The sequence below is a fragment of the Drosophila sechellia genome, chromosome X (assembly GCF_004382195.2).
Source record: "Drosophila sechellia strain sech25 chromosome X, ASM438219v1, whole genome shotgun sequence".
NCBI classification, from domain to species: Eukaryota; Metazoa; Arthropoda; class Insecta; order Diptera; family Drosophilidae; genus Drosophila; species Drosophila sechellia.
In genome coordinates, this window is record NC_045954.1 from 6,009,569 (window position 1) to 6,024,489 (window position 14,921).

At 54.9% G+C, this 14,921-nt stretch overlaps 7 protein-coding genes across 7 annotated transcripts; 3 read left to right on the forward strand and 4 right to left on the reverse strand.

Annotated features, from left to right (window-relative positions):
• Window positions 1-361: 361 nt before the first annotated feature.
• LOC6612288 (DNA topoisomerase 3-beta) lies at window positions 362-3,826 on the reverse strand. Its single transcript, XM_032724872.1, has 5 exons — window positions 3,503-3,826; window positions 2,684-3,431; window positions 1,296-2,346; window positions 838-1,231; window positions 362-777 (listed from the first exon to the last, which is right to left on the reverse strand). The coding sequence occupies exons 1-5, from the start codon at window positions 3,591-3,593 to the stop codon at window positions 434-436; spliced, it is 2,628 nt and encodes an 875-aa protein (XP_032580763.1). The 5' UTR covers window positions 3,594-3,826; the 3' UTR covers window positions 362-433.
• Window positions 3,827-3,922: 96 nt separating this feature from the next.
• LOC6612289 (tRNA (guanine-N(7)-)-methyltransferase non-catalytic subunit wuho) lies at window positions 3,923-5,437 on the forward strand. The gene has a single exon (XM_002036763.2). The coding sequence runs from the start codon at window positions 4,016-4,018 to the stop codon at window positions 5,291-5,293; it is 1,278 nt and encodes a 425-aa protein (XP_002036799.2). The 5' UTR covers window positions 3,923-4,015; the 3' UTR covers window positions 5,294-5,437.
• On the reverse strand, window positions 5,333-7,106 carry LOC116802020 (26S proteasome regulatory subunit 10B). Its single transcript, XM_032724873.1, has 5 exons — window positions 6,872-7,106; window positions 6,696-6,815; window positions 5,912-6,632; window positions 5,650-5,790; window positions 5,333-5,585 (listed from the first exon to the last, which is right to left on the reverse strand). Exons 1-5 carry the CDS (start codon window positions 6,978-6,980, stop codon window positions 5,483-5,485), a joined length of 1,194 nt encoding a protein of 397 aa, XP_032580764.1. The 5' UTR covers window positions 6,981-7,106; the 3' UTR covers window positions 5,333-5,482.
• Window positions 7,107-7,183: 77 nt separating this feature from the next.
• On the forward strand, window positions 7,184-9,023 carry LOC6612287 (mitochondrial ribonuclease P catalytic subunit). The gene is made up of 2 exons (XM_032724660.1): window positions 7,184-8,526; window positions 8,597-9,023. The coding sequence occupies exons 1-2, from the start codon at window positions 7,265-7,267 to the stop codon at window positions 8,967-8,969; spliced, it is 1,635 nt and encodes a 544-aa protein (XP_032580551.1). The 5' UTR covers window positions 7,184-7,264; the 3' UTR covers window positions 8,970-9,023.
• LOC6612286 lies at window positions 8,967-10,216 on the reverse strand. Its single transcript, XM_002036760.2, has 2 exons — window positions 9,668-10,216; window positions 8,967-9,606 (listed from the first exon to the last, which is right to left on the reverse strand). The coding sequence occupies exons 1-2, from the start codon at window positions 9,994-9,996 to the stop codon at window positions 9,042-9,044; spliced, it is 894 nt and encodes a 297-aa protein (XP_002036796.2). The 5' UTR covers window positions 9,997-10,216; the 3' UTR covers window positions 8,967-9,041.
• Window positions 10,217-10,322: 106 nt separating this feature from the next.
• LOC6612285 lies at window positions 10,323-10,940 on the reverse strand. The gene has a single exon (XM_002036759.2). It carries the CDS (start codon window positions 10,856-10,858, stop codon window positions 10,409-10,411), a length of 450 nt encoding a protein of 149 aa, XP_002036795.1. The 5' UTR covers window positions 10,859-10,940; the 3' UTR covers window positions 10,323-10,408.
• A 247-nt stretch (window positions 10,941-11,187) lies between these two features.
• Window positions 11,188-14,692, forward strand: LOC6612284 (PHD finger protein 12). The gene is made up of 5 exons (XM_002036758.2): window positions 11,188-11,332; window positions 11,489-11,679; window positions 11,737-12,415; window positions 12,476-13,998; window positions 14,056-14,692. The coding sequence occupies exons 1-5, from the start codon at window positions 11,285-11,287 to the stop codon at window positions 14,243-14,245; spliced, it is 2,631 nt and encodes an 876-aa protein (XP_002036794.1). The 5' UTR covers window positions 11,188-11,284; the 3' UTR covers window positions 14,246-14,692.
• Window positions 14,693-14,921: the final 229 nt, after the last annotated feature.

Sequence of the window (14,921 nt, forward strand, 5' to 3'; positions counted from 1 at the left end):
GAGTGAATGTAAGGGTACAAAGAAAATCAAATGTATTTACTTAGTTTTTATTTATTTATGTATAGTTCATACATATGCACACATTTTTTTAAATATTTAAACTTTAAAAAATCTTAAAACTAAACAAAATAAAGTTTTTCCTATTATAAATTGAATATTTATTTGGAATCGGCAGTTTTTTACTATAAAATAGTTCCAAATTACACGAGATTTCATTAAGTTTGCTTTATATTAGTAAATAAATTAATGTATTTATGGATACAAATATAAGAAATATTTTATAATTATGGAATTGCAAAAAAAATGCTACCTTGATGTTTATTTATTTTCAAAGCCCCTTGACGACAAAAACAAATGGAAATTTTCTTTATACAATTTCGTTTTTATTGGGTTTTTGTTTAGTTATTGTTCTTCTAAATGCAATTCAGTGTCCTCAAACGAAATACGACGCCAGTTGGCCCATCTTATCCTTGGGCACCCGACCGCCACGCACCCCGCCCCCAGCATTAGGTCCACCGCCAGCCGTAACCAATCCTCCGGGGCCAACAGCCGGCCCGCCCACTCCGCCACCCCCACGACCAGCCTTGCCGCCACGGAAGCCGCCGCCACTGCGAACTGGTCTGGATGCCACCGCCCGATGCTTCTCGACCAAGTGAGAGAAGTCGGTGGAGCAGAAGATGCAGCCGCTCTTCTCCTCGCTGCCGTCCTTGAACTTGCTCTTGTCCGACTTGTAGACCACGTTAACCTGCTGGGCGCCACACTCCTGGCACTTGGCCTCTGCAAAATATAATATAATATATCGTCACACAAATGACATATGGGGGGGTAGCAACGCACCTTCCACCGTGATCTTGGTGGCTCCTTTGAAGCAGTTGATGATCACGTCGCAGCGATTGCAGCCCAGCTTCCAGGTGGGCGCCAGCGTACAGTCGAGCACCAGGACGCCGGTGGGGCACTCCACGCAGCTGGAGATGCCCAGCGTGTTCAGCGAGTGCGGGCAGTTGGCGTTCGTGCAGGTGTTGCAGCCCCCCAAGTGGGGCATGTCGCTGAACGGCGGATGGTTGTAACAGTACGGGCAGAACGGATACGAACGCCCCTTGACGCCAGTGGAGAAGACCAGCAGATCGAAGTCATCCAGCGGGCACTTGAACTCGCGATACACCTTCACATTGCCAATGGGCAGGGCGTAGGTCTCATCGCAATGAGAGCAGTGCAATCTCGCCGGTTTGGTCTGTAATTAAACGTTAGCAGGGAGATTAGAAGTTGAACGGTGACTAGCAGGCAGATTGACCCACCTGTATGTACTTCATGTAGCGCCTACACTTGCCGCAGCGCGAGTGCGCCTTGCCCGACTCGGCCAGCGGCGAGAAGGAGACCTCGAAGAGTGCGTCCATGCTGTCGATGTTCTTCACAAAGTACATAAACTTCAGCTTGAAAATCTTGATGGCATGTCGCAGCACGTCCTGAAAGTTAGCCGATCCCTGGGCAATCAGCGTCAGCATGCGCTCCACCTCCGTTCGCATGGTGGGCAGCACCAGTTCCGGATCGATCTTCTGATAGCCGTGGACCAGCACAATGCCCAGCGTCGTTGGCATCAGCTTGCGACCGTTCTCAATGTGCACATAGTTGCGCTGGCAGATGTTGTTGATGTGCACCGGTATGGAGGCATCCGTCCCGATGCCGTGCTCCTCCATCAGTGTGATCAGCTCCGATTCGGTGAGATAATCCGGCGGCCCCGTCTGGCTTTCTATAAGTCGCACATCGTTGATGGCCACCTCAGTGCCCTGAACGAACGGCGGCTGCGGTTCGTCCTTGCCGAAGGCCGACCACGTCATCACCTTGGTGAAACCGGCATCGATCAGCACACTGGCCGTGCAACTGAATGTCTCCATGCCAACGCGCAGCTTGGCCGTCGTCACGCGGTACTTGAGATCCCTCGACACCGTGCCCATGAAGTGCCGGCAGATGAACTCGTAGACACGCCAGGTGTCGCGATCGAAGTCACTGCGGTTGCCCAGTTTCATTGGCGTGATGGGTGGATGGTCGCCGGCATCCTTGCCCTTTCGCGGCGTCTGAATGTCGCCCAGAATGGAGCGCGCCTCCTCACCGAAGTCCGCCGATGGCTTCAGCACGTGCAGCACGGCCGGCAGATCGAAGTTAGTCGGATACTGATTGGTCTCCGTTCGCGGATAGCTGATGTAGCCCTGCGTGTACAGGCGCTCAGCTATCTGCATCGCCTGGAACGGTCCGATGCCCAGCCCGGAGCTGCAGATACGCATCAGTTCGACGGTGTTCAGTGCCTGTGGTTTGCTCTTGTAGGCCTCCTTGCTGGCCACGCTCTCCACACTGAAAGGAGAAGAGAGAGGAAGTGGTCACTAGATGGAACGGGAAAAGATAATCCATTCTTGGTGAGCTTTCTTAAAATTCTAGGGATCAGCAGCATTTTGTTTGCATTCGTTATGAACACAACAAGAAATTATGCTAATTCGGCATGATTGCTTCTCTGGCAGATACATAGATGATGTAGTCACCAGATTTGGAAATAATGGCGTAATGGGGGAAAAAAAAAAGAGTCAGCTATCTTTCGAGTGACCAAAAAGTGGGTATAAACAAACGGAAAAGTGACGAAAGCATGCTTATTTATAGACTAGCCGTAGTGACAGCAGCCATGATTAGGTCTTACGTGGCCTTCTTGTGCTCCTTGACGCGATTCAGCAGCATGATGGCAATGTCCTTCTTGAAGACCCGACCGCGCGCCCATTCCAGCGTGACTTCCGGCTGGCCGGCGAGGAGCTGCAGATGCCAGAAGCTCTCCGGCTTAAAGGTCTGAATGTCGTCGTGACGCTTCACGCAGAAACCAAGCGTTGGCGTCTGGCAGGGACCGTAGGAGATCAGCGAGGAGTCCAGGTCGCCGTAGCGATCCTGAAAGAACTTCGTTTGAAAGCGGGTAAAGGCGCAGCCAATGCGCAGGTCCAATTCCTGCCGGGCGTCCACCGACTTGGCTTCGTTCTCGTTGGGATGCCCCAACGTCTCCATGGCTTTCTTGATGTCCTTCTCCGTGATGGCCGAGAAGTGGGCACGGTATGTCACCTGATCGCTGTACACATTGTTGATGACTTGCTTCACGGCGTCCATCACCTCGAAGCATATGTTCTCGCCCTCCTTGTCGCAATCCAGCCAGAGCACCAGATAGTCACAGCCGCGCGCCTCGTTGGCCAGAAATTTGCGCATGTTCTGCTTGGGATTCGTTTCCTTTTTTTCGGTGGCGCAGCCGAAGAGCTGAATGGGATCAACCTTGTCCCAGCAGTTGAACTTTTTGTTGAAGTCCAGCGACATGACATGACCGCACACGGATGTCATCCGGAAGTGGACGCTGCCCTCGTTCCGAAAGTTGCCCGTCCACTCGTGCGTCGAGCAGCCGTTGCCGGTGCCTGGAGAGGATTACATACAATTGCGGTTGCTTGCTGAGTTTGGGAGTTTGTGTTGATCTACTGGCACTTACCCCGCTTGGCCGTGCAGCGTCCGTTCGAGAGAATTCCCGCCAGCGAGGCCGCCAGCGAGGGCTTCTCGGCCACCATCAGCACGCTCTTCATGGCCCAAATCCAAGTCCCGCAATCGAATGGCCTATATAATTGATGTTAAGTTTTTCGCAGCGCTTCCTTCTGCCCACTCGTTCACTCGCATGGGATTCGCCGGTTTCGTGCTGCACACACACTCACACAAACGCACACGCACAGCATAAACACACACGAACACGGGGTAATGGATGAATTGGATGTGCTCGCTATATATCCGTATAATCCCCTCTATTTAACCAATTTCACGGGCATTATTTTTCAGCCAACAATACGGTCCCACTGCCGTTGGCAGCAACAGGGTCACAGTGCATTCGAACGAATTCAGCAACTGGTCATACCGCAGCGTGCAGCCCTGGTGAGCAGAGCTTATCGCTCGCCGATATCAGTAGTCAGTAGTTGTGCAAACCTATCGGTGGCTATCGAATCGAGTCGCAAAAATGTGCACAACAATTTCGTTCGCGGAACCCGAAATCGTGCTCGGCCATGGCCGCAGGGTGCTCTTCGTGAACCCCAACGACCTGCAGATATTCAAGGAGATCGAGCTGCCGCCCGACCTTGGCCTAAAAGGCCATGCATCCCAGTCGCAGGAATCGTGTCCAGCAGCCGCATCCACAGCCACAGCCACAACCGCTGGCCAGGCACCGGGTGGCAAGGAGCAACAGCTTGCCAAGCAGCCGGAGGAGGGCGGAAACTCTGACAGCGCCACCGCCTCCGGTTTGGGATGTGCCACTAGCACATCGGTGCAGAATGTGGCCTACTCGCCAGACGGACAGCTGCTGGCCGTGACCACCAGTGGGGCACAGAAGGCTCTCCTGCTCTATCGTTCACGGCCGGAGAACGCCCGCCTGCTCTCCACCCGCCCACTGTCCCGGGCGTCCAGTGCCCTGCGCTTCTGCAGCGACAGCAGCTCCGTTCTGGTCACGGACAAGACTGGCGATTGCTATCAGTACGACTGCGTTGAGGTGGAGGCTCCGCCACGCCTGCTGTTGGGCCATTTGAGCGTGGTGTACGACATCCTGTGGTCGGAGGACCAGCAGCACATCATCACCTGCGATCGGGATGATAAGATACGCGTGACCAACTATCCCGCCACCTTTGACATCCACAGCTATTGCCTGGGCCACAGGGAGTTCGTCTCGGGCCTGGCACTGCTCACGGAGCAGCACATCGCCTCCACTTCGGGGGACAAGACGCTGCGCGTGTGGAACTACATCCAGGGCAAAGAGCTGCTGCAGCACGAGCTACCGGCACCGGCGGTTCGTTTATTGGTGCGCCAGCTGGAGCCGGAGAAAGTCTTCCAGGCGGCGGTGCTCTTCTACGAGCACGTGGACGCCCTGGGATTGTATCGCCTGGAGCGCAGCTCCGATGACACCTGGAGCGTGACGGCCACACAACTGGTGTGCGCCGAGGCGGGCTCGTGGAGCATTAGCAACTTTACTTTAACCAGCGACCGGATCTACATCACCGGCGCAGAGAACAAACGCTTAAGCCTGCGCGTCTACGACATCGCAACTGGCCAGCCGGCGAGCAGCGGCGTGCCAGAGGGCTGGCTGAAGATGGTGCTAGACGGACTGGGCGCCAACGAGGAGGGCGCACCGCCATTCATTCCCGAGGACTTGTCCGTTTGGTTTAAGAAGCGCTTCGACAACGTCAGCGACTATTTGGAGCGCAAGAAGCGGCGCATCGAGGAGCAGCAGCAGCAGAAGTGCGGCTAATCCCCGGGCGCCCACAAACCAAAGGAAATTACATGAACCTAATCTTTACATAGCATTTAATTAGCATACGGAGAAGAAGCAACGGACTTTGTGTGACAGGTCCGCTGTGGGCATAATATATATATATCTGTATATGTGTGTAAATGGTGAATGGTTATCTCTACGGGGGGCGGTGGCGAGCACTGGCTCCTAGACGGGCTTGTAGTCCAGCTTGCTCTCCAGCTTCTTGTTGTCCGACACCTTGCGCACCGCCTTCATGAAGTCCTCCTGGATGACGTACTCCCGCTCGGCACTGAAGTTGCAAGAATAGTTTTATTTTAGGGAGCTTATCAAGCAGTAGAAAATTCCGCACTTACCGAATGGCAAAGAGACCCGCCTCCGTGCAGACATTACGCAGATCAGCGCCATTGAAGTTGTCCGACAGCTTGACAATGGCCTCGTAGTCGATTTCGCCGTGCTTGGCGATCTTCAAAGCGTGAATCTTGAGGATTTCCAACCTAAAAGGAGTTGGGGTTTTACCATCAGTATGACTAAGTATCTAATCTGAGAAATCCCTATTCATATTTCACCAAGAAGACATCAAAGATAAGAGCCAATCAAAGTGGGAAAGTAGCTTACCTAGCCTGCTCGTTGGGCAGCGGAATCTCGATCTTCCTGTCCAAGCGACCCGGACGCAGCAGGGCAGGATCGAGGGTGTCCGGCCGATTGGTGGCCATGATCATCTTGACCTGGCCGAGCGAATCGAAGCCGTCCATCTGGTTGAGCAGCTCCATCAGGGTGCGCTGAATCTCGCGATCGGCAGAGGTGCCCTCGGAGAAGCGCCGCCCACCGATAGCGTCGATCTCGTCCATGAAAATGATGCAGGGCTGATGGTCGCGGGCATAGTTGAACATCTCGCGAATGAGACGCGCACTCTCGCCAATATACTTGTCCACAATCGCCGAGGACACGACCTTGAGGAAGTTGGCGTCCAGCTGGGAGGCCACTGCACGGGCCAGCAGGGTCTTGCCGGTGCCAGGGGGTCCGTACAACAGACAACCCTTCGGCGGCGTGATGCCGACGCGCAGGAAGAGCTCCGGATTCAGCAGAGGCAGCTCGATCACCTCGCGCAGCTCGCGAATTTGGTCGGTGAGGCCGCCGATGGCCGAGTAGGTGACATCGCCGGGATCCTCGTGCGACATATTGTACACCAGTGGGTCCACCTCGCGCGGCAAGTAACGCATAATGGTCAGTGTGGTCATGTCGAGGGCCACACGAGTTCCGGACTTCAGCTTGGCTTTGTCCAGCTGCCGGCGGCAGCCGACCACGTAGCGCGGTCCATTGGTGGCCTTCACAATGACTGTGCGGCAAGAAAGTAGTTAGAATAGAAGCAATCTTAGACAGAATATGGGAGAGTTCTCACATTTATCCTCGGTCAGCTGCTTCAGCACCTCGCCAACGATCTGTCCCACGCTCTGCAGGGCCTTTAGATCGTTCTCCGACTTGTCGTACAACTTGGTCAGCTCCTTTATCTCCTCGCGCTCTGAAAATAGCCAGGTTAATAAGCATTTGCTGGCGGAGATCAGAGGATGGACGCACTTTCTTTGAGGCGTCCCTCGATTTCCTTGTGCTCCAGCAACTTCTTTCGGTACTCGGATAAGGCTTTCACCCGCAGATTGTCGGGCAGCGGTGTGGCGGTCACGGTCATCTTGCTCGAGGATTTACGCTGTACTTTCGGCTGTGCAACGCTTAAAATAAATTAAATGCGGAAAAAATAGTGAGTTGCAACTTTTGTCGCAATGCAGTGTGCCCGTAACGTGGCACGCAATAAATGTACACATATTTCAGTATATTTCCATTGGCATATACCAAACGCGGTGCGTGCACTGGCTAAGTGCAGCGTTTGACTGGGCACACCGCCAGCCGGCATAATTCTTATTGGAACTATTGTGTTATACGAGGATAATTTTAATTTTAATTTAAATTTAACTTATGTATAACTTACGCCTGTTACGAAATATCCTGCCAATCGCCGGACACGCCCATCCGCGCTGGCTGGCTAGCCAGCACAAGCGGCGCCCGCAGCCGGGCAGCCTGCCGCCCGATCGTCTGGAGCAGCTGCGCAGCGATCTCTTCGAGCGTCGCGAGGAGCTGAGTGGCGCGGAGTGGACGGAGGTGCGGCAGTCGCTCGTGGACGGGTACAAGCACATCAACGGGCACAACGTCGACGCCGTCATCCTGGGCGTGTGCAGTGCACCCAACCAACTGGCGCTGGCCAAAAACTATGTGGAGTTCCTGAGGAGCAGGGGCTCCAAGCCGAATGCAGCGACCCTGGGTCGCCTGCTGAGGGTCTACAATGCCGCCTACCACGAGCGTCCGCTCAGCGAGGCGGAACAGTCGGAGATACTGCAGATCTGCCGATCACTGCAGGCGGAGCACGAAACTCTGGACGCCAGCAGCTGCGAGAATGTGATCCATGGACTAGTGGCCACCAGCGGCGATGATTGGCAGCGCGGCGTGCCCCTGCTCGAGATGATGAAGGTCACCAGTACGCCCAGCGTGGCCGCCTACTCCGCGCTGACGGAGAAGGCCTTCAGTGTGGCGTCGCCGGAGCAGGAGTTGGCCTGGCTTCTGCTGGAGGAGATGGCCACGGCACGCAAGCCGCCCAAATGCGAGGTCTATCTGGCGCTGCTCAATCGCCTGGCCAACGAAACGGCCCAACTTCCTGCCCAGCTTAGCCGTTTGCTGCAGTTCCTCGAACGCCATGAGATTCTAGTCAGCCAGCGGGTGGCGATACGATTGCAGGAGCTGTCCAGCCAGGTGCCCCAACTGCTGCACACCAGGACCACCCATTTGGGAGCTCTGGGCAAGTGCCAGTCCTGCCAGCAGCACCTCCAGCCGGTGGCCATCAGCGATGAGGAGTTCCGGCAGCTAAGCGAATGTTTTCTGGAGCGCGTGCTCATACGACGAGACGTCTTCCAGCGCTCCACGCCCGAGGAGGTGGCCAGGTTCAAGAAGTTTGTGGAGAAGACCGCGCCATACGACTGTGTGATCGATGGCCTCAATGTGGCCTACTCCACGGGCACTAAGAAGACGCCCCAGCAGATGGCCAAGCTGGTGGCCACGGTGGTGCGTCATTTCCGGGAACAGGACAAGCGTGTCCTCGTCCTGGGACGCGAGCACATGCGCAACTGGTCCAAGCAGGCCATGCACTATGTGCACAGCAATGCCAGCCTCTTCTTGACCAGCAATCTGTAAGTGAATCCATCTCGAATTGGAAAGGGATAGGTAGACTAACTCGTTCTTTCGTTTGCTTGTATGCAGGTCGCACGACGATCCCTTCCTGCTGTATGCCACGCTGCGCAGCGGCCAGGAGACGGACTTCTTCTCCCGCGACCTGATGCGCAGTCACGCCTTCCATCTGGGCACCGAGCTGAAGCCCATCTTCCGCCGCTGGCAGCAGGAGCACCAGTTCTCGCTGGTCACCCAAACGCAAACGGGTCAGATTATAGTCAAGGAGCCCGTTCGCCATCGGCTGTGTGCCCACCAAGTGGCGGGCACCTGGCATGTACCCTACTGCGCGCAGTACACGCCGCATCCCACGGACAGCTTCGAGGTGCCCGCCAACTGGCTGTGCATCCAGCTGAAGGAGCAGACGACACCCGCCACCAAGACCAAGACCAAAACAACGAGGTGACCATGTGAGCAATACTTGTTATGCGAATAAATAGTAGCCAAATGTTAACTCGAATACACTGAAGGAGCCGTCCTAGTCGCAGTCATAGCGGGTGCACTTCTCGAAGGCTCCAAGGCCCTGCGGCTGGGGCTTCTTGCGACGGCGCTCGTACACCAGCTTCTTCTCGGCGGCGCACATGAGCCGACGCTTGATATGATTGTCCATCTCGAAGTCCATGTCCGCTGGCTTGGCCAGCTCGTTGGGATCCCTGGTGGCTGCCGAGTCCAGCGCCTTGATGATCAAACTGAGCAGCGCGTGCGCGAGGCGATGGCACACATCGTACTCGATGGCATCCTGGCTGGTGTAGTAGATGGCCGACTGTGAGGTGGGCTGCACACCGATGGCCAGCAGGATGTTGCAGAAGATGCCGCGCTGCATGCGCGCATACGGGTCCACCAGCTGCGGCGGAATGCGCATCGTTGTGGCCAGATGGGAAATGAACTTGGCGAACTTCTTGATGAGCACGTTCAGGTACTGGGTGCGGCACTGGCGCTCCAGCTTGGTCAGCATGTTGTAGTACAGTTCCTGCTTGCGCTTCAGGAAATCCTCCTTCTTTCGCTCCTTGGTCTTGTTGCTCTTGAGGATCTGCTCCAGTTGTCTGTATTTGAATGAGATGGTGATGAGATCGCGTTGGCAACTGATGCAAGCGCTGCACTTACTCCGTGGTAATGGCATTGTATTTGCCCAGCATGCGCTTGATCCGCTTGGCCCGCAGCTTCGGATCGTATACGTCCTTGAACTGCTCGTAGTTGTCGATGAGCGTGTGCATCTTGGGCTTGGACAGGGCCACGTCGTAGGGCTTCACCTTGGGCGGCAGTGTCGGCTGGTAGGCCATGCGTTTCACATACAACTCCAGCTTGTCCAGTTCCTCCTCCCGCCGCTTCTTTACGTTCTCCTCTGCGCACACATCCGGATCCTCCTCCTCCGGCAGCGATTCCGTCGACGTGGGCAACGGCTCATCCCAGTCCGAGACATTGGAACTGGCCATGGCTGAGGATTACTACACGAAACTAAACTAAACTAAACGAAACGGAACGGCTCGGCAAATTTGTACGTATTGGAAATTTAGCTGAGATCTTGTTAACTTATAAACACAAAATAATGTTTCGAAATCTTTTTTTGTGTACGAAAAATTTGGTAAACGGGAGCACTAACAATTTTATGTATTCACGCTGCGACAGTGGATCACCTTATGAGCAGTCCCAGTTGAAATGTGAGCGAGGTAAAACCAAAGGACTACTTGATAGTCAGAAAGGTTCTACATCTATATGGTTTCGATTTTCACTCCACTAACAAGCAAAAGAGCATTGCAAATGTGGTTTACAATTAAATAAGCAACGTTTTATTATATGTAGTGTAATGTATGCATGTATATTAACCAGTGGATCTGTGGACTAAAGCTAGTAACACTCGTTCTGCACGGATCGCTCCAGGGCGAAGGTGTACTCCTCGGCCAGCTCGTCCACGGACAGCTGGCGCGTTAGTAGCGCCAATATGCTGTCCACCTGCATCTGGGTGCTGGTGTAGCGATCCTTGGTGGCCAATCCGGGTGCCAGCTCGAAGGGAATGTCCTGCAAGTAGTTGACGGGTCCTTGGGCGCCGGGCTGCTTCACTTGATCGCTGCGCGGTCCTGGCATCGGTGGATAGGGCAGATAGCCCGCTGGCGGCATGGGTGGATACATGGAGCCGGTCGGAACGCCCGGATGAGGAGCATCCGGTCCTGGTTTGCGCTCTATGAACACGAAATCATCGCCGCTCGTGCCTGGACGGGTTGCCTCCGCCGGTCCCTGGATGGGCTGGTCATCCGTGGGCGTTTCCGCGGGCTTGCGTTTGCCAAATATCGAAAACATTGCACTATTTTGTGCTATTGTTTGGTAAAATCAACTGACGAATTGCGTCGTCCGCCAGCTGTGATGCTCTTTTAGCGGAATTTGGGCCAAAACAGCTAGTGCGCTAGCTAGTGTTGTGAAAGATGTAAACATATAGGTGTCAATAGAATTTAGGTTATTTCATTTTTAACTATTTGTTTGCTTGGATAGTATTCGGTTTCGAATGCATACCAAATATAAACTTTATTAATCGCAAGTAATTAGATTTGGAGTGAAATGCAGTCTGCACTGAATTTTCGTTCATCGCCTATCGATGGGCGCGCAGTGTGGCCATCCGCTCGTCGGATGCGCAGGGCTAGACAGGCGACACTGCGCCCGCCTCCGTCGCCAAGTGAAGTCGCTCCGAGATTGATTGTGTACACCGGATAAGAGGAGCGAGCGAAAAAGATGTCAAAACTGGACCAGGACCCGAACGCCTCGCTGAGCATCATGGAGGTGAGTGTGCCGCCGGGACGCCATTCAGAGCCCCAGTGTGTCCACTGCCCGGCGCTACAATTCCAATCAGCGGTGGCTACTCTAGAGCTGCCACATTAACGCATTCACAACTGTCTCCATATCCCACATTTAATCTTACTTTACTACTTCGCGCAGCAAATCAAGCAGCTCATCCGCCCGCCGCCCAACGAAGACGAGAAGATGATGCAGCGGTCCACCAACACGAAGCATCCATACTACAGGCGCCCGGGCAGGGGCCACAACCATGACTATTGCGACGCCTGCGAGGAGGGCGGCAATCTGCTGTGCTGCGATCGATGCCCCTCCAGCTTCCACCTGCAATGCCAGTGAGTATATACACGCCTATATAGATACCCAGTGCTGATTCCGTGCGTTCGCCGCAGTGATCCACCGTTGAGCGAGGAGGACATACCCAGTGGCCAGTGGCTGTGCCACAGCTGCCGCATGAGCAAGCTCTCCCAGCCGCCGGCATCCTCCAAGGCCAGTTCCGTGGAGCGTGTGCCCTCGGCGGGCAGTGGCTCACGGGCGAACACTCCATCGTCTGGCGATCTGGAGTCCATACCGCTGAAGATCCGCAACCTCCGCAAGCGCAGCAACAGCGAACGCAATAGCACCGAGAAGCTGCTGGCCAAAATGCCGCTGGCCATACAGCGCGCCCTCGATCCCAACAAGAAGCCAACGCCGCTGGACGATGTCATCAGGGCGGCCACCATGATGAATCCGCAGCAGTTCTCGCTGCCGCCGGAGCTCGAGCTGCACACCCAGTTCCCGGGCAATGGCAAGGTGCAACCCGTACAGCCGCATCCGCCGAGCGGGAATGGCGGTAATCGCAGATGCGCCGGCAATCAGCGCCGCAACTCCAAGCCCTTCGAGCTGGACGCCCAGGGACTGGTGCCGCTGCCCGCCAAAACCTGTTTCTACTGCACGCGCTCCTGCAAACGGGCGCCGCTCATCTCCTGCGACTACTGTCCACTCTACTTTCACCAGGATTGCCTGGATCCGCCACTGACGGCACTGCCAGCTGGATTGTGGATGTGCCCCAATCATGCCGAGAATTTTATCGTAAGTCAGCCAACGCACATGGAGGTCTGCTTGGGTTCTAATGAGGATGTCTGTTCACAGGATGCCAATATGACCAATAGCATTTCGGCCACGGAGCGTGTGCGCCTCTGGAATCGCTTCCACCAGCCACTTGACCATGAAAACGTCAAGCTTGAGTTCTTCCGGCGCGTCAACACGCGTAATCCGCCCTTCCGCATCAAGAGAAATCTGCGTGCCCGCGCCCACATCGAGGTGCCAGCCATTGTGCGCTACCACTACGATCATCCGCCGCCGCTGCTGCCCTCCATGCGCCAAACGCTGCGCTACGATCGGGTGAAGCGGCGCAATAACCTGCCCACCGAAGTCGAGGAGATATCCCGTGAGTCGGTCACCGAATCGCTGCTCAAGGATCTGGAGGCCTTGCGCTCGGCTCACGCCAAATTCCGTGAGATTCAGCGAGAATTTGGCACCTTGGAGACGGCCGTGGATGGCGATAGCGACAGCGATCCCAGTCCTGAAGACAAAAGAACGGAGACGAACACTCCCGCCGATAAAGTGAATGGCGAAGTGGTTTCGGAGAATCCCAATACAGAATCGGATGTGCAGGCCAGCGAACAGCCGTCGGTTGTCAAGGTGGAGTCCAAGACCAGCCCAGAGGTGGAGGCTAGCTTCGAGGAGGACGAGGAGGACAGCAAGAAAGCAACGGGTATTATCGATGCAGACCTTTTACACCTGGACGTCGATATAATCAAGAAGCTTGCGCACCAGCGTCTGCAGCAGCTGGTCGAAGAGCATCCGGAGATTGTGACACAGTACAAGAATCGCACGGCCACTCGTCGCCTGCGTCAACTGACGGCGGCCGGTGGCAGCCATGTGGCTGGTGAAACTGCTGCCCTGCAAGGCCAACTGGCGCCGGAGGATATGAACCGTTTCTCGCTGCTCTTCACCAGCGAAACGTCCTCCATTCTGGCGCAGAAGAATGGCAATGCCGCCGACGAAGATCCCGCAACGGCCCTGCATCCAGCGCTAGCCACCGCGGCGGCCATTGCAGCAGCAGATGCCGCGGCCGAAAGCTATGTGCCGCGTGCCCGTAGCGACACGGAGAAGGCCTACGAGCTGGCCTCGCGCCTGGAGATCAAGCTGCTGCAGTGCAAGGTGCAGGCGCGTGCGGTGATGACGCCACTGGGCGACATGCTCGAGGACAGCCGCTGGTTCAGTTCGCTGGGGCTGGACCATTCGATTTTCATGCGCTACCGCACGCTGTACATTGGCTACGGGGGACACTACTCGCCATCGACGACGCTGGCGCAAACGGAGACCGTAGACCTGTCGGCCATTGGTTACTGCTGTCGCATTTCGCCGCAGCACGCCATCATCTTCTACGACGAGTTCTCCAAGTCGTACGAGCTGATCAACTACTCAGAGTTCGGCACCGAGGTGAATGGGCAGCTGTATGCCTGCGACGTGACCGACAGGATGACAACGCACGCCGGCAAACCGATGCGACCTGACGATGCGGAGCTGAAGAAGCGCGTCGACGAGATGCTGGACAAGCGGCGGAACATTAATCGCCAGTTCGAGACGAAGAAGATCGACAAAGAACGGTATCTATAGTTTACTTAACCAACTTACCCAATGATGTTGATTTATTCCCCCGGCAGATTGGCGCCCATGGTTAAGCCCGCCTGCCGCTGCATGAACGCCGGACCAGTGCCCATGGTGGACGGCGCCTGGGAGGGATCGGCGGTGCTGGCTCACGGCAGCCTGCTGCGATTCGGTTGCCTGTCGTTTGTGTTCGTGGTGCCGTCGGTGGATCTGCTGCAGGCGCAGGCGCGCAGCAAGCGATCGTAGGACCCAGACTCCATCAGCATCGGGAGCACTTACTTTAAGCATTAAGACACAGAAACAGATACGCGCTCAACCGCCGCCAACTCCAGTGGAGCAGCACCAATCTCAGTGGGGCAGCTAGCAGCCAGGCATAGGTTAGGGTTAGGGTTAGCAAGATACCAGTTCAATTTCATCCCACATCAATCATCGCAATTCAAAGCCTCGGCAATACTTTTAAATCCCATCCAGCATTAAGGGTATATATTTGCCTTATGTCCATTGCAATAAATGCGGAATTCAAACCATCAAACCACGGATGTGCACGGCTGCAGGCTAATCTATGCCAGTGGCCAGTGGATCTCTGGTTGCAAATTCCCTATTTATTGAATTAACCATTATGATCACGATTATTTTACTTTTACTGTAAAGATTGTATAAATTGCTAAAATGAAATAAACTTGTAAGATCTAAGATTTTCCCACATCCAATTTGAAACTATGAAAGGATCGATGAAGCCGCCAATCAGCAGCAAATCCCGTCCAATAAGTGCACATGACTTTTGGTTTCTTTTGAAATGAATGTGTTTACTTTATAACCAGATCCAATCCAACTGGTTAAGGCATTATAGAGAACGAGAAGAGTATACACAATAGGCGCCGGGCGACGGGACGCCTTGACTTTGTGGAGTACACGAAACGTC